This window comes from Orcinus orca, chromosome 5, assembly GCF_937001465.1.
Source record: "Orcinus orca chromosome 5, mOrcOrc1.1, whole genome shotgun sequence".
NCBI classification, from domain to species: domain Eukaryota; kingdom Metazoa; phylum Chordata; class Mammalia; order Artiodactyla; family Delphinidae; genus Orcinus; species Orcinus orca.
The window spans coordinates 145761728-145788634 of record NC_064563.1 but is presented as its reverse complement, the minus strand read 5'-3'; the positions used below and the strand labels follow the sequence as shown (position 1 = coordinate 145788634).

General features: G+C 55.7%; 1 protein-coding gene across 2 annotated transcripts in view; it reads right to left on the bottom strand.

Moving 5' to 3' along the window:
• The window catches only part of ABCG1 (ATP binding cassette subfamily G member 1), a 60493-nt gene that overhangs the window by 6309 nt on the left and 27277 nt on the right, over window positions 1-26907 (bottom strand). Inside the window, exons 3-13 of one of the 2 annotated variants that reach the window (XM_004264583.3) lie at window positions 13899-14016; window positions 11903-12035; window positions 9339-9389; window positions 6484-6629; window positions 6200-6323; window positions 5385-5499; window positions 2993-3177; window positions 2755-2856; window positions 1598-1766; window positions 639-739; window positions 367-525 (exon numbers count right to left, since the gene is read on the bottom strand). In XM_004264583.3, the coding sequence (XP_004264631.1) occupies window positions 367-525; window positions 639-739; window positions 1598-1766; window positions 2755-2856; window positions 2993-3177; window positions 5385-5499; window positions 6200-6323; window positions 6484-6629; window positions 9339-9389; window positions 11903-12035; window positions 13899-14016 (1403 nt within the window). The remainder of the gene's footprint in view (window positions 1-366; window positions 526-638; window positions 740-1597; window positions 1767-2754; window positions 2857-2992; window positions 3178-5384; window positions 5500-6199; window positions 6324-6483; window positions 6630-9338; window positions 9390-11902; window positions 12036-13898; window positions 14017-26907) is intronic. The other variant, XM_004264584.3, reaches the window with a different exon arrangement.

Genomic DNA, 26907 nt, shown 5'->3' with positions numbered 1-26907 from the left:
AACATGTTGCCCCTCTGGGCCTCAGTCTCCCCATCTGTGAAATGGGGAGCATTGCACGTAACTCATGGGTGTGCTTGGACTCGATGAGCTGATGTTCAGAAAGCACTGAGACCAGCAGCTGGTGTGCCCCGAGCTCCACACAAGGGCACCTGCTGCTGTCAGTTTGCCCATCCTGAGAAACCAGTACCACTCGATCCCTTCCCTGGGGGGTCAGTCGACCTACTGAAGCCAGACTAGGAACCTGGGGCAGAATCAGGAGGAGGGTCACAAGGTGGGGGTGCTGAGCCCCACCAGAGCCACAGCCCCGGTCGCACGGGCCAGGGTGGAGAAGCGAGGCCTGTCTCGTGGTGCGTCCTCAGCTGATACCTGCAGGGAGGTGGAGGCGGCTCCGATCAGCAGGCCCAGAGACTGCGCTACCAGGGAGGTCATGGTACCCAGCGCCGCGAAGAGGACGAAGCGCACGGCGTCGGACGGCTGGGACGTCATCCAGTACACGATGCTGCAGTAGGCCACGGGGAACATGATCTGGAAACACAGGGCCTGTCACCCTCTCCCGGAAGCCGGACTTTCCTCTCCCCCACGGGGGGTACTGGAGAACCCCTGCCCCTCTTCACATCATGCCACTGCCACTCACATACCTGAAAGGGCACGTCAGCCATGGTCTTGGCCAGGTAGTAGGCCTTCAGGCTGTACCAGTAATTCAGGTGTTCTCGAAGAAACACTCCCATCTCCAGGGGAACTAGGGGACGGGCAAATGGAAAGGGTCAGGCTGACATCACAGTGGGATCACCACCTCAAACAGGTGGTCTCGGGCTTCCCTGGTGGCGCAGTGGTTGAGAGTCCGCCTGCCGATGCAGGGGACGCGGGTTCGTGCCCCGGCCCGGGAAGATCCCACATTCCGCGGAGCGGCTGGGCCCATGAGCCATGGCCGCTGAGCCTGCGCGTCCGGAGCCTGTGCTCCGCGATGGGAGAGGCCACAGCAGTGAGAGGCCTGCGTCCCGCAAAACAACAACAACAACAAAAAAAACAGGTGGTCTCCTGCCGAGCCCTCTGTAGCCCCAACCTGTCCTGCACCTCCCTGTGGACCATGCAGTACTTACAAAGTACATTAAGGTTGAATGGAAAGGTGTGAAATGATTGACCCGTCTGGAAAAACTGCCAATCATTTTTACAACGGAAGCGTCACGAAGGGGAGAGTCCAAGTGCAGAGCATCACTGTAGTGATGGGTACAAATGTCTACGGTCGCCCTTATTTTCACTGAGTAACTGTAACAATGTGATTCCCTTCCTGGACAAGACCTCGCAAGCTGCTCTTGGAAATTCAGGGCAATTTAAGGAGGAGGCATTGCCGGGAGGGGGTTAAAAACGTCTCTTCAGCCTTCCACTAGGCTTACAGGACTTCCTAGCGGTTCATTCCTTTGGCTTAAATATAGTATGTATTTTCTTGTCTAACAGAAAATACAATAATACCTACATCTGTCAACGAAGAAAACGGTATTTAAAAACACAAGACGCTATGTGTTCGTGGCCAAGCCAGCCATGGCCTCAGTGGCAGATAAGGAGGGAGAGGTGGGCACGGGGTCCGCCAGACACTCACACGTGAGGACGGTGGGCATGAGGGCTGCAAACATGAGGAAGAGCATGGAGAAGAAAAGGAAGCCGGAGTTGCTCAGGACCTTCTTGGCTTCGTTCCCGATCCCCAAGTAGAGCAGCCCGATGAGGAGGCCGATGCCAATGTGGGAAGTGATCCGCAGGTGCGTCAGGACCTGGGGACAGACGTGGTTCACACTCAGGCGTGCAGAAGTCCGAAGGTGGACAGTGAAAGAACAAGGCGGCTAAGGCCCCCAGAGGCAGCGGCCAAGGCGGGTCACAAGCTCTGTCCTGCCCCTTCCCTGCACGAAACAAGCCCCCGACCCTAAACCAGCACACGTGCGTGCGTGCGTGCCCCGCCCCCCACAAACACACAAACACACACACACACACACACACACACACACACACACACACACGGCAGCCTTTTACTGCCGTTAAAACAGAAAGAACTGCTATCCTTTGTGAAATCCCCTTCAAAGTGGCAAACCAGGGAGGGCAGTGTACCTTCAGAGGGGAGGACAAGGGACAACGATGGTGGTGAAGGGGGCAAAGAATGGACACATGACAGGCCCACCCTTGCAGAGCTCCGCCTGGTGGCTACCAGCCCCTACATCTTTCAAACTGGGTCCCAGAGGCCCCTGGGCACTCAGCCCCCTGCACAGGTTGTCAGATCATCTACTCGAAAGGGTGGATATTGTCACGGTTCCCAATCCTTCACCAACTCCTTCCTGTAAGTGTCTGCACCACCCACCATGCCCTGTGTCGGACGGAACTTTCCGGAGGGAGGAACACACTCCCCGACGTCAGTCTTGGCCAGCGGAATGTGAACACCAGTGACCGTTTCCCTCCAGGAGCCAGAGCCGTAAGGGCTGCCATGTGGTTTCTCCTGCACTTTCCCTCTGCCATGTTCCAGAAAGGAGCCGGTCCTCCATTCTGGGTCCCAGGACGAGAAGACTCGTGGGGCAAGGCCATGGCCCTCAACCCGTTACATGAACCAGACATAAGTATTTACTGTCCCAGCCACTGGCATCTGGGGAGTGTTTGTTACTACGGCTTCACAGGGAGCTGACGGATGCAGATGGAAGAATAGGCTGAAAGTGCAAGTAGGATGAAAACCCGGAAATGACCCGACAGCTTCCTTTGCCACGGAGACCGCCTTACCGAATCCCTCATGATGCTGAGGAAAGTCCTTTTGAAGAGGATGCAGAACTGGGTGAGGCAGCTGGCAGAGAAGCTGTGACAGCCTTCCATGGAAGTGGAGTCCTGAGGACACACCAAGGAGGGAGGAGGGGTGAGACGCCAGCCCTGGGACGCCTCCCCTCTCGGCTAAGAAAAGTTCTCACGCAGCGGGCGCACGAGGGGGTGTGCAGCGCTGCTGGGGGCTGGGGCTCCGCATTACCTTTCTCCACCCCTTCAATCGTTTTGCCTGCTTTACCTCTTCAGAGGGCCGGTGCCAAAGAAAAGGGTTCACCTCGCCATCACCTCCGGGCTCTCTCCTGTAGTCAGAGTCACACATGCCCTCCCGGACGGCTCTCACCAGGCGGCCGTTCTGATCGCCATATTCACCGGACGCGACTTCCATGACTGCACCATGAGACACAGACAGGGTCACCCTAGGCATCGCTCGTGTGAACGGTGGGCCTCTTTGCTTTGCAACAAAATCATTAATCTAGCAGGAATAATTTTAACTGATTATGTAGAAGCTGTGTGATGATGCTAACGATATGATAAAAATCATTTAGTGACCAATGTTCTTTTGGCTCTAAACGCCCAGGCAAGGCCATTTATCACGTCAGGAGCCTGAAAACGCAAATACGGATTTGATGTCGGGGAGCCCGGGAAGTCATGAGCTCATGCATCTGTTAACTTATTCATCTGTCCAATATTTACTGAGTGCCGGCCATGGGCATTCAAGCACCAGAGCTGGAGCTGGGAGGAGGGCAGAAGGAAGCAGGATTCCTGCTGGGAAGGCAGTTCCCCGGGCGGGGGTGAGTGGTGGGCGCTGTGGCAGCTCTCTGGGACCAAGGAGAAGTGCTGGGGGTCCTGAGGGAGGTGCGCTCGGCGTCCTGGGGACGTCGAGATCATGGACCACCAGTCCCACCTCTCAGATCCCCAGGGACCATCTCCTCCACCTTCCTTCCTTGGCCCCGGTGTCATGCCTCTGCACCTCAAAGTGTCCAAGGTCCCCCGCTGCCCCTTGTCTCCTGGGTCCACACTCCCCCTGGTGACTGCTGTTCCTTCCTGCCCTCCCACCTGCCCTCTCCTCTCCCCCATCCTGTCCCTCCTGGTGTGGGTCCCAGCCCCTCACCTGCATAAGATTCTTGCTAATGCAAAGCCTGCAGGGAGCACCCCCCTCTGGCAAAACCAGCCGTCTGTTTCCTGAGCCGGGGTGGCTAAGCCGTCCTCCATCTGGTCACACACCAGGAGAGGTTGTCCTCACCAGAATGTCACGATCAATGACACCAAACGAGCCAGCACTGACCACTCTGCTGGTCACTCACACTCACCACCCTCCAAACAGCCATCCTCATCTCTCACCCTCTCAGGTGTGATACTGAGGGTCTAGAAGCCACTGGACGGGCACACCGTCCCCTTCTTGGGCCCTCCTTGCAGTCCCACGTGCTCTGTTCCTTCTCCTGTCATCTTTCTCTCTAGGTTCTCACCTCTTCGCAGGCCACAGACCTCACTGCCCTTTCCTGTGCAGCAGCGCCTGTCCCCGACTGTCCTCTCTCCTGAACGACCGGGCAGCTATCAACCTGACCCATCCCTGCCTTTACAGACGCTCAAGCCTCCTCTTCCTCCCCCTTGGCCCCCACGTCCTTCCAGCTCACGGCACTCTGGTCCTGCTTCGTCAGAGCCCCTTCTTTTAAGAGAGAAGCAGTTCCCAGCAACAGCATCTTGTGGAACACTATCTGGGAGATGACATGTAGAGAATGCGGGGTCTGGATGCTTGAGAGTAAAACAACTGAGTGAGAAAGCCCGGTGACCAGGAGACCAAGGAGGAGAATTATGGTGGATTGAAGGGTGTTCCCCCAAAATTCACGTCCACCTGGAACCTCAGAATGTGGCCTTATTTGGAGAAGGTTCTTTGCAGGTGTAATTTTCTGGTTATAGATCTTGAGATGACATTATCCTGGATTTAGGATGGGCCCTGAATCTGAAGACTGCCCTTATAGTAAGAGGAGAGGACACACAGAGACACACAGAAGAAGAGCCGTGTGAAGACAAGGGGCAGAGACTGGAGGGATGCGGCCACAAGCCAAGGAATGCTGGAGCCTCCAGCAGCCGGAAGAGGCAAGGAAGGCCCCTCCCCCGGAGCCTTAGGAGGGAGACTGGCCCTGGAGACACCTTCACTTCTGGCCTCCAGAGCCGTGATCAAATGCAATTTCTCTCGTTTTAGGCCACCCAGTTCGTGGTGCTTTGTTATAGCAGTGCCAGGACAGCAGGATGCGATGGCCAGGAAGGGACCCCAGATACAGTGGCGGAGGGAGAGACTAGGACTGGGTTGGGCTGTTTGAGCACGTGGTGGTCTAGTGAATATGAGCTCGAGAGAAAGAGAAGGCGAGGGGGGTGCAAGGTCTCCCCGCTTGTTGTAGTTCCCAGGTATTTTATCTGGAGGAAACGAAACCTCTTTTGACGCGGCCTTAAAAGTTCTACCTCAGGGTGGCACTTGAGCTATCTGTGGAACGTTCAATAATTCTTGATGTGGAGGCTTCAGGTAAAAGCGGAAACCCACCAAGAATAAAAAGACCCCCTTTCTTTTCCTTCCGGCTGGTCATGGCTCTACTTACCAAAATCGGCCGGGTTGTGGTAGGTTGGGCAATTCAGACCTAAATCCCTCAAATACGGCACAAGATTTGAGACTTTTCCCCGGTACACACACTGTCCTTGACTGAGGACGTAGAGCTGGAAGAAAGTACGGAGAAGGGAAACATCAACTCCGCCTTCCTCTGTAAAGCAAGAGACACTCTCAATCCATCCACCCATCCATCCAACCATCTGTACATTCATCCAGCCATTCACCCACCCATCCACCAATCCATTAATTTCTCTCTCAGGAGAGCTTTATGTTACCTCCCAAGGACTCAAAGTTCAAAGGGAAATCCATGATAAGTCAGGGAAAACAGAGGATATCATGTGACCAGCAATTATTATGATGTTGCTTTTTTCCCTTCATGCTAACCACCTGCTTAGGAAAGATTTTGGAGCTATATACACATTTCCTGCCTTGGGACATTTTTTTTGCTCATGATAGTATCAAAACCTAAGATTTATAAAAGAGATGATATTGTCTAGATATCACAACCTGCTATCTAATTCTGTATGGCAAGTACTCCCCCACTGTCACCAGGGGGTGGGGAATGAAGCCTCAGTAATGTCAGTGACTCGCCCAAGACCCCGTAGCCGGACACCAGCCCCAGAGACAGGATACTGGCCAACTCCTCTACCCGCTTCGGTCCTGCCCCTGAGCTGCTTATGGAGCCAAAATCTTAAGAAACATAACACTTAAAGCCACTCAGAAATGAAGACACCCCAGTGAACTAAGGGGAAGCCGTGAGCACCGGGATTTGGGCTTCCCCGGGCTGATCAAGCAAGGCGTACGCACCTGGTCGAACAGCTCGAAGAGCTTGGCGCTGGGCTGGTGGATGGTGCAGATGATGGACCGCCCCCCCTGGGCCAGCCCCTTCATCAGGGAGACCACCTGGAAGCAGGAGGCGCTGTCCAGGCCGCTGCAAGGCAAGGGGCTCCGTGAGACGCCTGTGGTCCCCAACCAGACACCGCGTTCAGAGTGTCCCGGCTGGGTCTGCGCAGGGAGGGGAGGGGATTCAGGAGGTATCCCCTCCTGTCGGCAGGGAGGGCAGGGGTCCTGCCTCCATGGCTCCTGCTTACCTGGTGGGCTCATCAAAGAACATGACCGGAGGGTTGTTCACCAGCTCCAGCGCGATGGCCAGGCGCTTCCTCTGGCCGCCCGAGAGGCTGCCGGTCCGCGTGTTGGTGCAAGACAGCAGGCCCAGGGCCGTCAGGATCTCCTTGACCTGGGGGACAGTGGAGCCAGAGTGGCATCAGGGACCACCTGCCCCCTAGCCGCCTACAGGGCCCACGTGGAACCCCCAGCTGCCTCCCCAAGCCCACTCGCACGCCTGCCCTTTGCCAAGGCGGCAGACACTCGGCAAGGGTGAGCCCAGGAGGCTGAGAGGCAGGGCTGGGGCCAGGCCGTCCCGGGTTGGGGTCTTGGTCCTGCCCCTGCCGGTCACCTGTCAAGTCCCTTCACTTGTAATCCTCGCTCAGGGCCTGGGTCAGGGAAGATGTTGGATAAACACTGCAGAAAGTGTGGATCAGTGAACACATAGGTGGATGAGTGACCAGGTGTCTGACCAGCACAAAGGGGAGGGCCACCCTGATGGTCTGATGCAATATAGTAAGTCCCCTACATATGAACCTTCAAGTTGCGAACTTTCAAAGACGCGAATGTGCCCGTGTGTGCCAGCTGTTATACTGTACTACGGTACTTTTCAAGGTACTGTACTGCGATATCTAAAATGTTTTATTTTTTGTGTGTGTTTGTTTTTTATGTATTATTTCTGTGAAAAGTATTATAAACCTATTACGGTACAGTACCATATAGACGATCGTGTTAGTTGGGTACCTAGGCTAACTTTGTCGGACTTATGAACAGATTGGACTTACGAACGTGCTCTCGGAACGGAACTCGTTCGTAAGTAGGGGACTCAGCGCAGTGGATAAGATGCTTGGCGCCCGGTAAGCATTTACTCGAAGGCAGCCATTAGTGACACTGTTACTAGTGTACACAGCTCCTGTAGACACAATCAAGCAGGCCGGGCCTCTCGGAAAGAAGGGGTGAAGCCCCTTTCACACTTGTAAACAGGCAAAGAAGGTCTCTGATTCAGCAGCAAGGCGAGGAAACTGCTTAAAGCAGTCCCCACCTCCCTCAGCGGCCCTGCCAATGCCACGCTGGAAGCAGCCTGGGCACCAAGATATAAACAGCCCGCTGTGCACTGAGCCCTCCCCGGCTGTTCCCGCCCGATCATTGATGCGGTATCGACGCGGGGGGCAGGAAAGGTCAGCGGACTTCGGTGCAGGCTGTGGTATGGGTGTCGGCCGCAGTGTTCAGCGTTCAGGGTCCATCCCAGCGTCTTGCCGGGGGCAGCGACCCTCCCTGCCTCCAACTCCAGGTTCACCTCTCGGGGGACAGCCTGCCACGGAGGCCCTGCCAGCATCCACTGGGCCATCGTCCCAGCTCCTGGCAGCAGAAGGGGGACCCCGGTCTGGCGGCTTCTCTGGGGAGATGTGGTCATCCAAAAGGAGGAGAAGCTCACAAGGAAGAAAACTTCCACCCCAGCTCTTGAATTACTTGCACGGTCAGGACAAAATGTGGCTTTGGTGATGGGAAGAGTCAGGGGATAGCGGTTCCACGGGCCAGGAAGCAGGCAGGTCAGACGGATATGGGTTTGAATTCTGCTTGGTCTCTCGCTTGCTGAGCCCTAACCCAGCTCCTCTGCCTCTTCCCCGGAAGGCAGGTCAGCGTGGTCGCCCAGAAAAGGGCATCTTTCAGGCACACTTTCTCTCACATGGACCGTCTGCTGGCGTTCCCAGGACAACACGGCTCCAGCGGTCCCCGGGAACCCAGGCGGAAGGCGCAGAACAAAGACCACGACCCCACCTGCCCTCAGCTCCACCGGAAGGATGCTGGAGGTGGAGGTCAAGGTAAATCCCTCCCGTTTCCACCCTGTGCTGGCCTCTGGTCCCCGGTTCTCAAGAGTGACGCCCTGAAGGCTGGTTTTGTTTTAAAATTAATCAGAAAGAACAATGTTCCGGCCTTGGGAGAACTGGCTCCTGAGGAAGGCTCCTCGCTGGGGGTTCTCGAGGGTTGAGGCTGCTTTTCTGGGAAATGAGGGAGGTAGGCAACATTCTACCACCTGCTGGAACATTCCATTCTATTGTGTTTCCTCGAGAAGTAAACAATCAGGACCTAGGTACACACAGGGGCTGGAGGGAAATGAGTCAGGGCATGCCCTCAGCAGCAGTTCTCCACTTAGACGGTCACACAGTCCCGTCAGGGTTAGGGTTGGCTAAGTTGAGTTTCCCTTAGACAGTAAACATAAAGGGATGTGTAAATATAAACCAGGCCTCCCCACTAAGTGCGGCTTTCTGGCGCTCCCTGCGGGGTCTGCTTACCCAACACCCTCGTGCTCCCTGGGGTTTTAGGGAAGCAGAAAAAAGAATTTAAAGAATTAGGAGATCTCCATCATCCCAGAAACTTGTTTGTGCTATTCTTAAAAGGCTGATGAGTAACACGTAAGAACCCAATTTCTCCTGGCAAATGTGTCGGGGTGGACTCTGGTTACTTTTAAATGAATGATTAACTATCTTCATTGTTGGTGTTTTATAAACAAACGAACAACAAAAAAAAAAACAATGGAGCATAACGTGTATTGAGCACTGACAGGGCAGAGCGCTGGGTCTAACCCCGAGGCTGGGGCCTCAGGCCGGTGTCCTGCACATCCTCACTGCGTCTGTGTGTCTGCGTCTGAGAGTCCCTGGCGGCGCGGTCACTCCGGGTGTGTGCCAGCCCAGGCGCACACCGCGATGCCACTGCCACCCACACGAGGACAGCCGGGGCCAAGCCACAAACTCAACCTGCCCCCAAAGGCCCCTCCACGCACGTGTGCTGAGTGGATTTCGGGCAATTCTGGAGCACCTGTGGCCCGAGCAGACACACTCACCATCTCCCGTCTCCCTTCGTCCTTGTCCTGGAGTTTCAGATGCGCAGACACCTGCAGGGGATGAAGGCCACAGTGTGGAATCAGAAGAGGTGGCCGGCAACAGGACAGACTCACTCAGCGACTGCAGGCCCAGTGCCCCGGGGGCTGAGCAGCCAGACGACGGAGGAAATCCTCAGAGGTCTGGGCTTCCAAGCTTCCTTGGTTAACTAAGGTAGGTCCAGGAGAGCAGAGATGCCTGGGCTGCATCCTGTTACCTCAGGGGATTCTCTGCTGTGCCCCGAGGGAAGTTAGAGAGATGAGGAATCCCCAGGCATCGTCGAGGGCTTGAAGCCGACTGGCGCCTATTCAGGAATTTCACAAGTCACCTGCTAAACCACTCATAGCTTATAATTATCCACAGCGGAGGATTTATGCCACAGAAATTGGTAAGTGGGACATATAAGAGCTCCAGTTTTGTTGCTGCTGTTGTGTTGTTTTGTCTTGTTCGAAATCCTGCCTGCTAGCGCACCGTGGGGCCCCTGACCCTGCTTGGTGAAACCCTGAGGAAGCCTCACCGTGCCAGCGTCAGTTGGTTCTTCTCTGCCAACGCCTGTGACCTTGGGAAGCAAGGATTTCGGCTTCCCCATCAGCACAGTGGTGAGGTTAGAACCTGCCCACCCGGTGAGCTAGTGAGGTTGTCCCGAGGCTCCGTGAGAGACTAAGATGCAGGGGCAAGGGGCCAAAGGGCCACGGTCCCAGAGTCAGACAGGGCCAGCCGCCTGCCCTGTGACACCAAGCGTGGTGGTGGAGGGCCAGAGCAGCACATGGAAATGTACCACCAATGGCTGGTGGCCAATATCACCCCTGCACGTGGGACAGGACCCTGCAGAGCGAAAGGTACCCTTTCTCATTAACTCAGGGTAACTGTATTTATCAAAGGAATCGTGAAATTCTCAAAATCAAAATCGAATTGATTTTAACTCTGAAAAATAAATGGATTTCACAGCAGAGCCTGGTGACAGGTTGGGGGAGGATGGAGGTGACAGCAGGAGTCACCCATCTTGTTTGCAAGAGAAAGCAGTGATTGAGCTGGAAATCAAAGTGAAGTTCCTCAAACAAGTAACCAAGGACTTCACGCAGTAACTCTGACAAGCGAAACGCTGGTCACCCCAGATGAAGGTGAAGTAGCGATTAAGGAATCCACAGGGTCGGTAGAAATCTTGGATTTCCTAACTTTACCACCCTATTTTCAAACACCTCCTGAGCTCCCGGTGCCCCCATCAGTGTGCCCACTTGGAGGCCAGAGAAGCTACATGGTCAGGGTGCCCGGCGCTCATGGCTGCTGGGGGAGCTCGTCAGAGGGCAGAGCACGTACCCGACACCTTCCCTGCTTCTCTTTGCTCAGCTAAGGAACTCCTGGAATTGCCCTTCGGACAAGATGCGACACCACAGACAGGAAGCCTTGCGCCATCCGAGTCAAGAGTGCAGGGCACGGGCTTCCCTGGTGGCGCAGTGGTTGAGAGTCCGCCTGCCGATGCAGGGGACATGGGTTCGTGTCCCGGTCCGGGAAGATCCCACGTGCTGCGGAGCGGCTGGGCCCGTGAGCCATGGCCGCTGAGCCTGTGCGTCCGGAGCCTGTGCTCCGCAACGGGAGAGGCCACAACAGTGAGAGGCCCGCGTACCGCAAAAAAAAAAAAAGAAAAGAGTGCAGGGCAACACTTCACCCGTAGCAGCCCAAGAGGAATGGCCATCCACTGCCCAAGTACAAGGCAGACCAGCTGGGAAGGTCCCAAACGTGCCAGGAGAGGCCCGGAGGTCGGGCACCGCCTTGTGCCGTGGACGAGGGGACGCAGGACATCGAGCAGCCCCGGGCACACACGTTCCATGACGGACCAGGGCAGCCCACTGACCTTCCAGCCTCCTCTGGCCGGGAGGCTCTCTAGTGGCTCCCGTGGCCCACGGTTGGTCACTGTGGTCCCTGTCCACCTGGTACTTGGCTGGGTCATGGTCTGTCCAAAGAGCACAGCTGGGCCAGGCCATCCTGGACCACACTGCACAGGCTAACTGTGCAGACCAGACGCCCGGGCTAACTGCTAAACTCTCGGAGGTGCCTTTCCTCGTGTGTTTTGCAGGATTACATGTCTGAGGACTGTGCCGGGCTATGAAGGTGAAGGCCTGGGACCCACCCGGTGTGCAGCAAACTCTGGTTTCACCCCCACCTGGCGGGCACCTGAGTCAGAGGACGAGACCCTCGGGGCCCTAACCCAGGCCCCAGACTGCCTGGAACTTGTGCCCAAAGCCACAGAACACTGATGAGAAGGGAAGAGCCTCAGCTGGGGCACAGGACCGTGGCCACCCTGGAAGCGGTCCCTCACATCAGCCAGGCTAATAACCTTCTCAGAAACCTGACCTCGATTTCGTCATCCAGGCTCTACAGAACCCAGGGCCTTGAGGGGTTGCCTTGGGCAAAGCTGTCCAAGGTGTCAGGACTCCGTGTGAGGGAGGGGTGCTGGGCGCTGCGCTGTCTCACGCGAGGAGGGGGGGGGGGCGGCCAGGTGAGGGGCTGCAGGCTGCAGGACACTCACCATCATGGCCTCCTGCACGGTCAGGTGAGGCAGCAGCATGTCGTCCTGCATGATGTAACAGGACACCTTCCGGAAGCAGCGTAGGTCCCGCGGGAGGCCGTTGATGAGGACCTCGCCCTTCATGCCCGTCTCCCTGCAAGGCCAGCGAGAGGACGTGTCAGCCCGATCCCTCCTGCACCCCTTCCTCTTCCAGGGCCTGGGGACGGGAGAGAGGACGGCCCCTCCCAGCATCTTCTCACTGGACCAGTAGGGACACCAAGCCAGGCAGGGATGGGAGGCCCAGACAGCACCAGAACTCAGAGGAGGGAACTGCACAAAGAAAACACTCAGCGTGGAAAGGGAGAGGCAAGCGTGGGGCCTCTCTGGGACAGCACATTCGTAACAGGCGCCTGTGGACCAAACCAACAGAGATACACACGTTTGCCCCTACACGCAGCCACGAGGCCCCACGCACACCCCTGGCTTTGCAGGGTTTATGAGATGGGCGTATGAACAGTGCTGTGTGCAGCCGAGGCTACACCAACCGCCCCAGAGGCCCCAGAGGCCAAGAATCTTCAGTCTGGGGTGTGGCCACTACATCAGAACCAGTTCCTGGGGGCTGCACGACGATGATGCTGACTGGGAGGACCACTGCAGGCTCTCTGGGCTCAGGTGGCTCAAAGAGGAGGAGGTCTGCGCCCTGATCCTCCTCGGCCAAGCGATGGGAAGCTGTTCTCTCTGACCACAGTGGAGGTGGGGCATCCTACGTGTACTGTGGAGATGGAAGGGCATGGCCCCGCCAGCCACGCTCACTCCCTCATCCACAGACCCGCTGGACATCGCTATGGCCCGACGCTCTCCTGGGCGCATCATCTCAGCCCAGGGTCACAGTGGGAGCCATGGGCATCCTACCAAGGATCCCCGTTCTCCAGCCCTGCCTCCCCGATGCCATGAAGAACAGAAACACAGAGGGTCTACGGAGACCAGTGCAGTTATATCTGGCGTCCAACTTCATCCAGCCCATTGCTGTGACTGTGGGCCCTGTGGTGGGTCCCTTCTTTCCTTCAGGGAATGGGTGGGATCAACTGGCGTCCCAGGGACCCAGGCTGGGAGCTCAGTTGTCTCCAGGTTGCCCTCTGTGGCTCCAGGACGGCCACGTGCCGCGCAGGCTGGATAGCAGCTGAGGGTGTGGGATGAGCTGAAAAACGGCTGCTCTCCCCTCCCGTGTCCCCAGCATGACACTGGGTGTTGGAAGTTTGGCTCTCACCTTTAGAAGTGAATACAACAGACAGGAATCTGCCGTAAGCGAGACTTTTAAAAATCCTCATTTTCATCTTTAAAGAGTAATTCAGAAGTCCTAAGGGGGGGGGGCGGAATTTCTCTTTCTTTGCCAGTAAATGAAGTTATTTTTTAAATGTATTTGCTGAAGTAGCAAATGGAAGCCATGAGATCTGAAGAGAACTGGCTTTAAGAGAGCATTTTGTTAACACTTCTGAAGGTTCAGTTTTCAAATCATCCTCACGTGAACGTCACCGGACAGGACGTCGAGAGCTGTGTTTTCCGAATGTCGGAGCAGCTAACGTGGCCACAGGCAAGGGTCGCGTGAGCTCTGGGCCCCAGCCTGATGCTGCTGCTTTTCTTCTGAAAATGGCTCATCTTACCTTTGACCTTCATTCACACTTGTCTCAGCATTCTCCTGCCGGCCCCCTCCCCAACCTGGACCTCTCCATTACTTCCTGTCCCATAAGGCCTGGCCCTTCTGCCCCAGGACCTCCCTCTCCTGAGCACAGCATCCACTCACCACCACCAGGTGACAACCAGCATGTGCTGCCTTCTGATGCCCCCAATGCCGGAGCTCTGCTCCCTGCACAGGTTCCAAAGCCCCTTACTGTGAGACACCCCTCCGGCTTCCCGGGAGGCTGTCCAGAGCCTTCAGAAGTGACGGGATGGACCATTCATACTGGTGGCCCCTGGCTGACCACTGGGCGAGGGTCAGTATCCGAGGGTCAGTGCTCACCTGTATCCGGCCAGGATGTTCATGAACGTGGACTTCCCAGCCCCGGAAGGACCCATGATGGCCACGAGCTCTCCACTGTTGAATTTCCCAGAAATTCCTTTCAGAAGGGTCTTGTATCCTGTGAAAAGCGGATCACATTCATTTTCAAACCAGGACTCACTGGTTTTGCCCCCAGTACTGCAGAGGCAAACACACAGTACACTTGGCTGCAGAACCAAGGCCAAAGGCAAGGTGTTTTACACCCTAGTACAGCATTCCCCAACCTTTTTGGCACCAGGGACTGGTTCCGTGGAAGACAATTTTTCCACGGATGGCGGGGGGGCGGATGGTTTCGGGATGATTCAAGTGCATTACATTTATTGTGCACTTTATTTCTATTATTATTACATTGTAATATATAACGAAATAATTATACAACTCACCATAGTGCAGAATCGGTGGGAGGCCTGAGCTTGTTTTCCTGCAACTAGAGGGTCCCATCTGGGGGTGATGGGAGACAGTGACACTCGAACTGTGTTGCTTATGTCCAGTCTACTCCATAAGACGCAGCTTAACTGTCACTTGCCACTCACTGATACGGTTTTGATATGAGTGTGCAAGCAACTGATTTATCATGGTCTCTGGGCGGTCAGACCTCTCTGCTCATGAGAATCTGTATTTGCAGCTGCTCCCCAGCTCTAGCATCAACACATCAGCTCCACCTCGGATCATCAGGCATGAAATTCTTATCAGGAGCGCCCCACCCAGATCCCTCGCATGTGCAGTTCACAGTAAGGTTCGCACTCCTATGAGAATCTAATGCCGCAGCTGATCTGACGGGAGGCGGAGCTCAGGCGGTAACGCGAGCCATGGGGAGCGGCTGTAGATAGAGATGAAGCTTCGCTTGCTCCCCCGCTGCTCACTTCCTGCTGTGCGGCCTGGTTGGAGGGGCGGGGGTTGGGGACCCCTGCCCTAGTATTTATGAAAATGCTGAGTTCTGGGCAAGAAAATGGACCTCAGGTTTTTTGGATGCCTCTGCCTACTTCCTCGATTGTACGTCATGGGTGTATCAGTGGTAAGTACCAGTGCACGTACAGCGCTCTAGAGTTTACAAAGCCCTTTCGCGGACATCATCTAGGGTACGAGGACTCCACCATTCTCATTTCAGATTGAGGAACTGGACGTCCAGCGGGCCTGGGCGACTTGTCCAGGACCCCAGAGCCAGTGTGAACAGATCCTAAGCCAGGGCTGCACCACCCACCACAATGGTCAACTCATGCCTTTATTAATTAAGTGATTCATTTATTATTTCATGTATGAATGTTCTGTTTCTCATCTCTACCGGTATAAATTATTTGTATAGAATTTATTCACAAATCATTACTTTATAACTAAATGATTCATGTATTAATAATTCATTAAGAATTAAAAGCTTATCATTTTGCACTTGCATCACGTTGCTTTGGACTTTCTGCCCAATCTCCATCCGAGAGCTTTGTAAAAGGAAAAAAAAACTACGTATGCCAAATGGAGTCACGTTACTTTTTCTCAAGCAGACTGTTCAAATGAGCTACAAAGAATAAAATAGAAGCAACTGGATTCATCTAAAGACTCTTAATTCAGAACAGGGACTTCCCTGGCCGTCCAGTGGTTAGGACTCTGCGCTTCCACTGTAGGGGGCACAGGTTCGATGCCTGGTCGGGGAACTAAGATCCCACGTGCTGTGCGGCTCAGTCAATAAAATAAAATAAAAATTAAATTTAAAAAAGAAGAAACACTTCTCAGTCCCTGAGAAACATTCCAAGGACATACCCTTAAATGATCAGAATCGGCAAAAACAGTACTTTGGCTTCCCGCGCAGAGCTGAAAGGGGCCTGATGAGGAAAGGGCCTGCGGAGCCCTCCACTGAGCCCTGGTCTCGGACTCTGCCCCTAGTCGCTCCCTGAACCCCCAAACCTGTGTGTCTACTCGAGCCCCAGCCTGGGTCTGGGGAGTCTTCTCCCAGCCGCCTCTCGTCTTCCAAGATGGGACACCCTAAACGCCCAGCCTGTCACCAGCTGCCTCCTTGAGCTGGATGGCAAGTCCCTGAGGACCTTTGAATCACGCAGAGAGAAGCGGAAGCGAAAGGCAGGAAGCACGCGGCCCTGCGACCTGACTCGTTATGGGGAGCGGCAGTCACCTGGGGAGACCTGAGATGGTCACCCCTAGTTGGGGGGGAAGGGCTGAGGAGCAGACGGACGGGGGCAGGGGGGCCTGGGGCAGCAGCTCAGGACCGCAAGTGAGTTAGACTCCTACCCCCGGGACGTGGGTGATGGCAGGTTGGCAAACACACAGCAGGGGAGCCCAAGGAGACCAGGGTTGGGGGTCGGGGACCCTGAAAGATCATGTCTGCCACATGGGGGACAGATGGAGGGAAGAGCTGGGGGACAGCAGGGCCCCCTCCCTGAAGGGTCAAGACCCAGCATGGGCTCCCCATGGGATGGAGCTCTGCAGAGGGGGGCCAGGTGCTCCGGGTCCCGGGCACAGGGGACCTGTGTGACATCACTGAGGGAGCACTAATGTGGGGCGTCTGCTCCTTGCTGTCTTCCTGGGGGTTCAGGCGGCATTGGGGTTACTCCAGAGCAAACCTTCCTTTAGGCTGTTCTGCCCCGAGTTAAGAGCCGATCCCCAGCTGGTCCCCTGGTAACCAGGAGCCGCCCAGTTAGGGAAACGGATGGCTGAGGTGACCACTGGCCACGTAGAGGCCACGTGCAGCCTGCCCCTGGGTCGTGACGCCTGAGGACAGCCTCACCTTGGGGATCTGAGGGGTCCGTTCCCTCCAGCAGGGCCCATGGCTGCTGCTTTCACTGTGACCCGTGGTGTTGGGGTCCACACGGGGGCACCGGATAATAACACTGCCAGGGAGCTCCCACAGGCTGTGACACCCACGGCTAGGACGCCAGGAACAGACACGGGTCTGGGAGTTGGGGGAGCATCAGGCCTTTCAGGGGAAACGGCGGGCGGACCGGGGTTATAGACTGTGGTTTTGTCATTTACAGCCAGCAAACTGGAGTTGGGGGTCTGGCTGTGGACCCCAGAGCTAAAGTGACACACGTGGAGCCAGGTGAGTCAGCGGCCCCAGCTCTCGCTCTGGAGGGGCGTGGGCTCCCAGGGGGACGTGGAGCGAGGGGCAGGGCCTATGTGTGACACGATGCAAGGCTGGCCAGCTGAGAAGCATCCTCACGTGCAGTCCACCCTCTCGGGCGGTGCTTCTCTAATATCAGAAACCTGTTTTTCTTTTATTTCTTTCTTTCTTTTATTATTATTATTTTTTTGCGGTGCGCGGGCCTCTCACTGCTGCGGCCTCTCCCGTTGCGGAGCACAGGCTCCGGACGCGCAGGCTCAGCGGCCATGGCTCACGGGCCCAGCCCTTGCTAAGCACGGTGTGTTTTGTAAGGGAGGGACAAACATGCCACAGCATTTCTAACTCTCCCACGGATCCACTAAACTCGGAGCTGGTGGATGGGCCAGCCCTGTGCCTTGCCCAGTGGGCATCAGGAAGGAAAACCACGATGGAAAAACCGGTAAAGGCTTTCTCCATAAACCCCGCTAGTGACACGAAAATGAAGCCAACTGGAAGTGACTTGTCCATGATCTAATCCTTTCCAAGGGGAGTTGTGACATGGACAGAAAATCCACACGTCCATCCAGCACCCACCTGGTGGGGCTGCAATTGTCTCTAAAGACATGGAGATAAAGATGCTTATTAGCAGTTAGCAGTAAGTGAAAATGAAGGGCTTTCTTAGTTATGTCTGCAGTTACTTTCAGTTATGTTACTTTTAGAATGTTACCAGTTCGGAAGAAGCCTGTCCAGACATCCTGAGTTTCAAGAATGAGGGAGACATCTGAGCAGGCTACTTCTAAAGGCAAGGCCCGCCTGCCAGCCTCAAACCGAGTGCCTGACAGGAGCCCAGCGCCTGATACCTGCCCCCAACGCACACCTCCTTTTGCCTCCCGGCCCTAGCATGGCCCCTAGAGGCCGTGAACATCAGCTCCCCGAAGACATGGCCAGAACAGCCTTCTGAAGCGCCGTGTCCTGTGCGTGGAGCGGTGCTGGGCACGTCGCGGTCACTGAAAAAGCGTCTATGACGTTGATAATAAGAAGGTGAACTCTTGGCACAAGTGAATGCAGAGTGACAGCCACCGCCTTGGGCACTGCCCTTTGGTTGTCACTTCTGTCCAAGCCACCCCCAACAGGACCAGACCCCTCTGGCGAATGCTGGGCCAGCAGGAAACGGCCAGGAGCTCCCGGAGGACCAGCTGTCTGGATGGTCTCTGAGGTCAACTCACAGGGCGGGCACTGCCTTATGGAGGGGCCGTGGTGTCCCTGTGCCTCACATCCTGTAAGTATAAGCCCATGCCCCGTCGCCAGTAAACTTTTACGTAGCAGCAATCAAAATGTGCACATTCCATCACTTCTGGGCAATCACTTTTGCTTGTTTGTTGCGGTACGCGGGCCTCTCACTGTTGTGGCCTCTCCCGTTGCGGAGCACAGGCTCCAGACGCGCAGTAGTGGGACCTTCCCGGACCGGGGCACGAACCCGTGTCCCCTGCATGAACAGGCGGACTCTCAACCACTGCGCCACCAGGGAAGCCCACTTGTGTGTGATTTTAAGCCACCCAGTTTGCAGCAATTTGTTATAGCAGCCACACGAAACGAACACGCCCAGCCTCCCACTGCCCACACCAGCCACGCCCACGCCAGGCCTCCTGGGTCCTCCCCGGGGGACCACTTCCCTCGGAAGATAACTTCCTGCTTCTTCCATGAACATTATGTAACAGTTGCACTTTTCAGCTAGCAAGCCTTCCCAAGGGGCAGTGTCCTGAGAAGGAATGTTCTAGAAGCAATGAGAGCTGCCACCTTGCAGCTCTTCCAGGGGCCCTTCTCCAATCCAGGGTCATTCTCAGACTTTCCTGTGCAGCCCACATGGGCACGAAGCCTGGTTAAAGCATCCCCAGTGCAGGCTTTTCATAATGAGGTTAAAGAAGCCGATTAAGCTCTGTCCAATTAAATGTGAAAAGAAAGATGATCGACCTTGGAGTTTCCAGTGGGGACCTCGGGAGAGGGGGGAGCACGGGGGTGGGTGGCAGCCCGGGCCTCATTCCCAGCCGTGCTCATGGCTGGACAGTGGCCATGCGTCCACCATCCTGGCCTCAGTGTCCCCTGATGAAAGAAGAGGTCTACCCTCCAAAGACCCAGAATTCACCAGGTGTGCGCGTCACGTGGGGCTTTCTTCCCTGGACAACCAAATGTCAGCTGAGGTTCAGGTGTGGGCTTTCATTGAAATGGCCAAGGGTCCCAACCTAAGGGCCGGAGACACGGAATTCCATCTGCAGACTCAACGCTCACGGCAAACGTTGCTATCGAGGCTGAACCCAAGTTTACCAACATGCAGAGCCTGGCCCAGAATCCTTCCTCAATCTGAAGCAGGTCTTTCCTTTCACAGGGATGTTTTTCAGTTGGTTCTAAACAATGACAACTAAACAGAAGCGAGGGAGCCCAAGCAAATCCGAAAGAGGCAGGCAGCAAGCCCAGGTCACTGACTATTTTCAGATGGATGCGTGTCTTTAATTTTGTTTTTTTAATGGTAAAGTTTTGCACAGCGGACTCACAGGATTCTAGAATGAGGCATTTCCTAGCTCTGCCAAAGAAGACTTGCCCAGCCCCAACGCACTGCCCTCATACCACACACATCCCTGGCTCTCGCCTACCCGGAACTGTGCTCACTGACTGTGTATTTTCTCTGCTGAGAGGGAGAAACGAGGCAGACATTCCTACCCGGCTGATGAAAATTATCGTCGATGTCACGGGATGCGAAAATTACAGCATCAAAGGATTGTCTGATGTGGTGAGCATGAATCACTCTGGATCCTTCTCAGTGTTTGGAAACCAGGAAGGGAATATCGGCTGAATGATGGGAGAGGGAAGTGGGGCTGCGGGACACAGAAGAGGTTGCCTTGGCGGCTCAGGAGAGGACAAGTCGTGTTCTGGTTGTCCAGTCGCCTCTGGAAGGAAGTGTAAATGTCTCCTGTGCTCGCCAGTGTTGTCCCTCGTACCCAGCTGGCATGGAGCAATTCAGCCCATAGGCACATTCTCCGTCCTCATGAAGCATCGTTTTCGAGAACTCCTTTGCTGGCATGATAGCTGGGCTCACTCTAGCCATGCAGGGAAGCACCTCTGGACTGCAGGCGTTTCGGTGGCCAGTTCCATCACATTCTAACGTGTGTGAAATTCGTCTTGACCACGAACTTAAACATATTCCAATTTCTGGAGTGTCGTATCCGCTGTGGGGGGATGAGCACAGTGGGTGGGTGGCCTGAGGGAGGGGTCGGCCCTCTAGAGTCTGGATGTCCCAGCGTCGTGCCTTCCCGTGGTCGGTGTCTATGCCCTCACACTGGCCCAGCACCAAGCTTTGGGACGAGGCTGCTTAGAGGAGGGGGGACGGACAGCGGGTCTCAGCTCATCTATTCCCAGCACCAAGCAAACTCCAGCACGTGTCCTGCCTGAAGCTGTGTCTCTTCACCAGCCCTGTGCCTCCTTAATAATAACTCTGTAAACAACGAGGGATAATTCAGACCAGACACTGAATGGGAAATAATTCTGCAGAGCCGCCAGCCCCGTGGTCCCCAATATCGCCCGCATGTGGAGTCTTCCTGGAGATTTGGAAACAATTCTGATGGAGTCGGTCTGGCCCCAGGGGCCCCTCCATCGCCCTACAGCTGTGCCTCTGGTTTGCTGTGTGACTGGGGCCAGTTCCTTCTGCTTCCTAGACTCACCATCCTCACCTGGTGAGGGGCAGGGAAGAGTACTTGACCTTAAGGGTGTTTGTGAAGATAGAACAAGATCACGTGTTTGAAGGATGTCACAAGGAGCTGCAGGTAGATGGTGTACTAAGCCGTGGTCGCTAGAGATGCAACTGGGACAAAACACATCCCGGGAACCGCAAGCCACGTGACAGCAGTGTCTCTTCACCCGAGGAGGAACAGCTGGACCACCGTCCTCATTCAGGTGGACTGAGGATGCCACACGTGTCCTGGCGCATCTGCGGGGAAGGGGCGCCCACCAAGAGCGCCTGCCTCAGGGTTAACATTCTGGACGTGGGTGCTCAGGCTCATGATCATTTTCAAGGAGCCAGAGCCCATTTCTGGAAGGTTCCAGAAAGCCTCCAAGTGCTGCTGGGTGAAGAGACGCCGGTCAGCCTCTGTGAGGAGGGACAGGGCTGCCTGGGAACCCTGACCCCAGCCTCCCCAGGAGAGGACCTGCATCTGTTTACACCATGAGAACTTCTGTCTCTCAGTGGCTCAGGGTCCCAGAGAACACTGATGGGACATTGCTGGGAAATCATTTCCTGCACCCAGGCTGCACGGGTCACCTGGAATCACAGCCCCCTCAAGCCAGAACGCCCGGGTTGGGTGCTCAGAGCAGCTCTGATGCTGATGCCAAGACAACGTGCTGTGCACCCCTACATGCACACACCCCATGTACACACACTGTGTACACAGACACACACCAAGTACACACACACCGTGTACACACACACACCATGTACACACACACCCCATGTACACACACTGTGCACACGCACACCATGTACACACACACACCACGTACACACACACCCACGCCCCACAGGCAGCTAGCTCATCAGCGCACTGGCAGTGGAGCCCCTACCCTAGTAAAGATACTAAAAAATAGGTGGGAGTTATTCACATCTGCCTGTCAGGCATGAAGCAGTTTTCTATCACTGCAGTATTTTTATCCTTCTAAAAGAAGAACTGGTCTTTTTCACAAGCTTCTAAACCTGCTAGAACAATGAAGAAAAAACATCCTTCTGATTACTTAAATTATGCCAAAAGCACCAATAAGGTTGCCAAATAACCTCCTAGTATCACGTCAACTTCAGTCTGAAATCAACACAGCAGGTCCATTTCTGCACCCAAAGTCGTCTTTTCCTCTAGATGCCAACATTGACCAGATAAGCCCAGCTGCGCTCCCTACTCCTCCCCCTTCCCCTCCCCCATCAGTCTCCCCTTGGAGCTGAAAGGGGCTCTTGGTGAGAACAGACAGCCTTATTCTCCAGACCCCTCTTCCCCCCTCTCCAAGAGAGAGCTCAAGGCAAAAAGGACAAAGGTCCATATTCCCAGACACCAGTGACATTTCCTTCTCCCCCACCTGCTTCATCCCCCAATGCCCAAGGGCCAGCTTATCAATGCCTCACTTTTCCTTATTAAGGGGCAAAGCCACACCCACGGCTCAGACCTCTTCTTGTTCTTCTCACCTTCTGAAATCGAAAGGCGGCTTTTTCGCCGACAATAACAACAAGAACCAGGTCTGGGAAGCTGGGCTTAAAAATATCAACATGGACGCGACCATAACATGTGAAGGCTTCTGAGTCACGGGGAGGGAGAACCACTCGTGAAATGAGGACATTGTCATTTGTCCCCAAACCGCGCAGATAGCACGTCACCCCCTGCCAACCCCCGCTGGATGTTACAGCAGGAAGTCCACTCTGCCTTCAGAACAGCTGCTCGATTTGTCAGGCTGTGAACACGGATCCCTGGATTTTAGCAGGCGCGCACGCTCTGGAAGTCGACAGGGCAACAGACAAGGCGGCAAGTTTTCCGGAAGGTTCCCCCGAGGCGCGACTTTAATGGACGTAAAATGGTCCCCTGGGGACTTCCCTGGCGGTCCAGCGGTTAAGACCCCGTGCCCCCAATGTAGGGGGCCTGGGTTCAATCCCTGGTCAGGGAACTAGATCCCGGATGCCGCAACTAAGAGCCGGCACAGCCTAAATAAATAAATATTTAAAAAAAAAAAAAACCTCCAGGGACACCCAATCACAGTGGGTCCCCACGTTTTTAAAAAAAAGATGGTCCCCTGACCACAGCTCAGGGATGCTTTCCATCCTTTTGTCCTGAGAGCCTCTCCCCGCTTCACCACCCCGATCTCCTCATGTTTCGAGGTCCCTGTCAGTCTGCCTGCCCTCCCCCGCCCTCCACAAACCCAGTGCCCCCCTAGGTTCCACTTCTGCCCCGACCCCGAGCGGAAGCAGCCTCTCATCCTTCTGCCTGAGTGGGTCTAAGTATTCTGAATTTCGGCGGGCCATGATCACGTCAGTAGGCATCGTACAGTGACGCTCTGTGTCCGCAACACCGCCACGGAGGCGCACACAACATCCTCTCACCTCTGATCCCACAACACTGTTGGGAAATCCACCACCTCAAAGTGCGCCCCTGCTACACAGAGCTTCTTGCCTGTCCTTCAAAGCCCACTACTCTGCAGACTTGGAGGACAGTGGCACGTCAGGGGCCACTCAGCAGAGTCGCTGAAATGCAATTTCCCTTTTGTGTTCCCCAGAAAAAAGTCATAGCACCGAGGGTGGCGCCCAGCTCCTCCCAGGCGGGCTCCTGTCCTGGGGACAGTGGGACGCTGGCTGCAAATGCCCGGCGGGTCCCATCAGATGGGGGCCTCCCTCCCTACCAGGATCCAAGGGGCTCTGTGAGAAAACGATACAGTGGGCTGCATCCCAGGCCTTGCCGAGCTGAGCCCGGCACGGTTCTGGCTCACTCCCCACCCGCCGAGGGGGCACCTGTGCATCCCTGGTCTGATCCTGGGACCTGCTCTGGGCACCTGCCCTGACAGGTGCTGTGGTCTCTGCCCCTCGCCTGTGTTCCCGGCTGACATGCCCACGCCGACCCTGGTATCCCTTGCTGGAGCAGTGACCAGACCTTGAGCATACTCCCTGGGGACCAGCTGCCCCCAGGCTGGGATCTGGATTGTCTGCTGCTTCTTGAAGCTCCAGCTACGTATGTCCCCACGTGTCGCTGTCACATGCAGGCGTGTGGGGACTCTGGAAGGCAGAGCACACAGGTGGCAGCCCCAGCACAAAAGTCCCTTCCACTGCTGTGCCCAGGCAGCAGCCCCTGAACCTCGCTCACTGCCGCCACCACCTGGCCTGGGACGACATCTAGAGGTGGCCTTCCCTCCAATGACTTCCCAAACTCCGTCCCCAAAGCGGGTTAAAATCCAAGTGGTGAACCTTGAAATCCAAGGTTGCCGGGAGGAGGGAGGAAAGGTCACCTCCAGCCTGCAGTCACCCAGCCGGGAAGATGCTGAGGTCCCCAAGCAACTCATCTGTGAATAAAGCTTTCTCTTGGGACACATTTCAAAGCTGAATGACATCGGAGCCACCTTCTGTTAAAGAAAGATCACAGTGCAACACCAACCAGAGGCCACAGACGCTCAAGAAAGGCACAGGTAAGACTCTCGAACAGGACGGCCCAGGAGGTGAGCCAGAACGCCCCGCACCCAACAGCCGCCCCAGCTCTGTGCCTCTGAGCTCGGCTTCCCAGCCCCGCTGGCTGATTCGCAGTCAGGGGTCTCTATTCCACGAGAGCCAGGATCACTGCTCTGATACAGCAAATGGCTGTACGCCTGGCCCCAAATTCATACTGTGAAAGAGAAAACAAAGCAAAAATCAGCCTGCACACAAAGGCAGGTGCAGAGCACATTGGAAGCGGGGCTTGGCTGGGAACCACCGGGCTTTGGCGCTTCCCCAAATGTTTACGTGAATGACATTTCTCAGAGCCCGGCAGCCCGCAGCTGCCGCGCCTCCAAGTAGCCGGGCACAGCTGGAGATGCTCGGCTCAGCCACTGGCTGCTGTGCGGGAGCATTTGGGGGGCAGTTTTAGAAGCAGCAGCTCGGAGAGCTGCTGTGTGTCTACACTGGGGATGTTCAAGAGCTCGGTGACCTGGCTGAAGCTGCTGCCACCTGCTTCGTGAACTTGCCCTGTGTCCCGCGGAGAGAGCACTGCACACGGGGCTGGCTGTGTGCCCGTATGTGTCCTCGACGGGCTCCGGGGACACATCCTGGACCAGTGGGGCTCCTGGGTGGGATGCTGAGCCTCTCAAGGCTCCCTCTGGATGGGGCCCCCCCATCTCCCTCCAGGACTAACTCTACGTGCCCCAGCCTGGGGTTCACGGCCTTCCTTCCACAGTACACATGAGCCCTTCTAGGCCCATCTCCCTTTACCCCCCTTTACCCACTGCCTCAATTTCCCTGCACGCCGGGCTGGTCTGCTTGGGCTCTCCCCAACCCGCCCGTGCTGGTGCACTTCCTCCACTGAGAACATGCCCACCGTCCTCTCTCAACCTTGTCCTACCTGTTCTTCAAACCAGCTCCCTGGTCCCTGAGGAAGACAATGACCTTTATAGGGTGACAACAGCTCAAACCTTAAACCCACCCCTCGAGTACCGTGGGACTCGGGGCAACTTGATGTAGCTCTGTGAGCCTCTGTTTTCTCATCCGTAAATTGGGGATACACATACCTCCTACCACTGGGTGCTGCTGGAAGATGAAATGACACAAGGACTGGGAAGCATTCCATACGTGGTTGGGTCTCAAAGACTGCCCCCCACAAACCTAGAGCAATGGCTTCCTCCTTCAAGCACCTGGGCCATTTTCATCCATTTGCCCAATTTGCCAATTCATCATTTCACCACCCTGAGGGTCAAAATGGGAGGCCTGGAGGCAAACCAGCTGATCCCCTGCCCGCCTCCCTCCTGGGCCAATGACAGAGTCCCCTGGGCCCCAGATTCCTCACCTTCAAGGGAAGGGCGACGTAGCTCTGCCTGGGCTGTAGGTGGGTAAATAAGGCAGCGTGTGTCAGGCGGGGACGGAGCCTGGCCCCGAGTGGGGGCTCATCGTGCTAGTTACTATGATCGACGCTGTGCTGCGATCACGTCTATTGTTGGCAGCAGTGCACTTACTAGCTCTGCCGTGGTTCCCCTTCCCGGCTGTCTGGCAGGTCTCCCCTGGAAGCCCCATCCTCCCAGGTACCTGGAGCAGGCCTTCCACACACCGCTGTCTGTTCCTTGATCTGACTCCTGAACAAATTCCCAAGCCAGCAGTCAGGCATGATAGGAGGAAAGGTACAATTGCAAGAGAGACAAAAAAGCTTGTGCTATCCTCAGTTCTGTGAACACGAGGCATAGAACCGGCCTGGGTTCACGGTACCGTGTGAGAGATCCTGATGCGGACAAGCATGCCTTCTGCTGACACCATGAGTGACCCCAGAGGACCAAGAACAGCCACGGGGGGACCCACGAGCAGGCCAGGAGGAGGCGCTTCTCCTGAACGGCCTTGACTCATTCCCGCGGACGCCCCAGTGCCCATCTTCAGGCGCCACGTCCAAGGAGCGAGCTTGAGTGTAGCTTCTCAATGTCTGAGCGCCACCGCATGCAGCTGCCTGCCCCTGGGGAGCCCGGAGCCACCCTCCCGGTGCAGGACATCCACAGGAACCCCGAGGAGACCAGAGGACGATGCAGCGCCCAGCAGCACGGGGAGGGCGAACTGGGTTTCAAGCTGCCTTCTGTCCATTTAAATGCTTTCAAAATGTGACCAGAAGGGCCAAACCCCCCCTCCCCCAAGTCCCAGCTCAGCTCCAGCCCCTGCTTTCCCCTGGGAACACGCCTTCAACGGGGCCCCTACAGCACTGGCCAGCAGAGGGACAGGATTCGCCCCAGTAGAACGCCAACCACCCAAACAGAATCATCAGCTCCGGCCAGGCCTCACCCCTCTGTCTTCATTTTGTGTCACTGCCTCCTGTGGCTCCCGGTCACCCAGGCTGACAGTTAGGGTCCCCACCACCCCCGTGTGCACTCACCTCATTTCTGCATGGTCCCATCCCTTCCTTTTTTTAATTTCAGTGCACTTTACATTTACAAGATGGTGATGATGACGTGATGACAACTACAGTAGCCAATGCGTATCCAGACGCACTATATGCCCTGCACTATTCTGAGCTCTCACGTGTATTGACTTTGATTCTCACCACAGCCCTATGTGGTACAGACTTTAACATCCCCATTTTATAGGTGAGAACACTGAGGCACAGAGAGCTAAAATAACTTTCTTAAGGTACCATGGCTAACAGGTGGAGGGCCAGAACGTAACACCAAGCAGTCGGGCTCTAAGCCCATACTTGACAC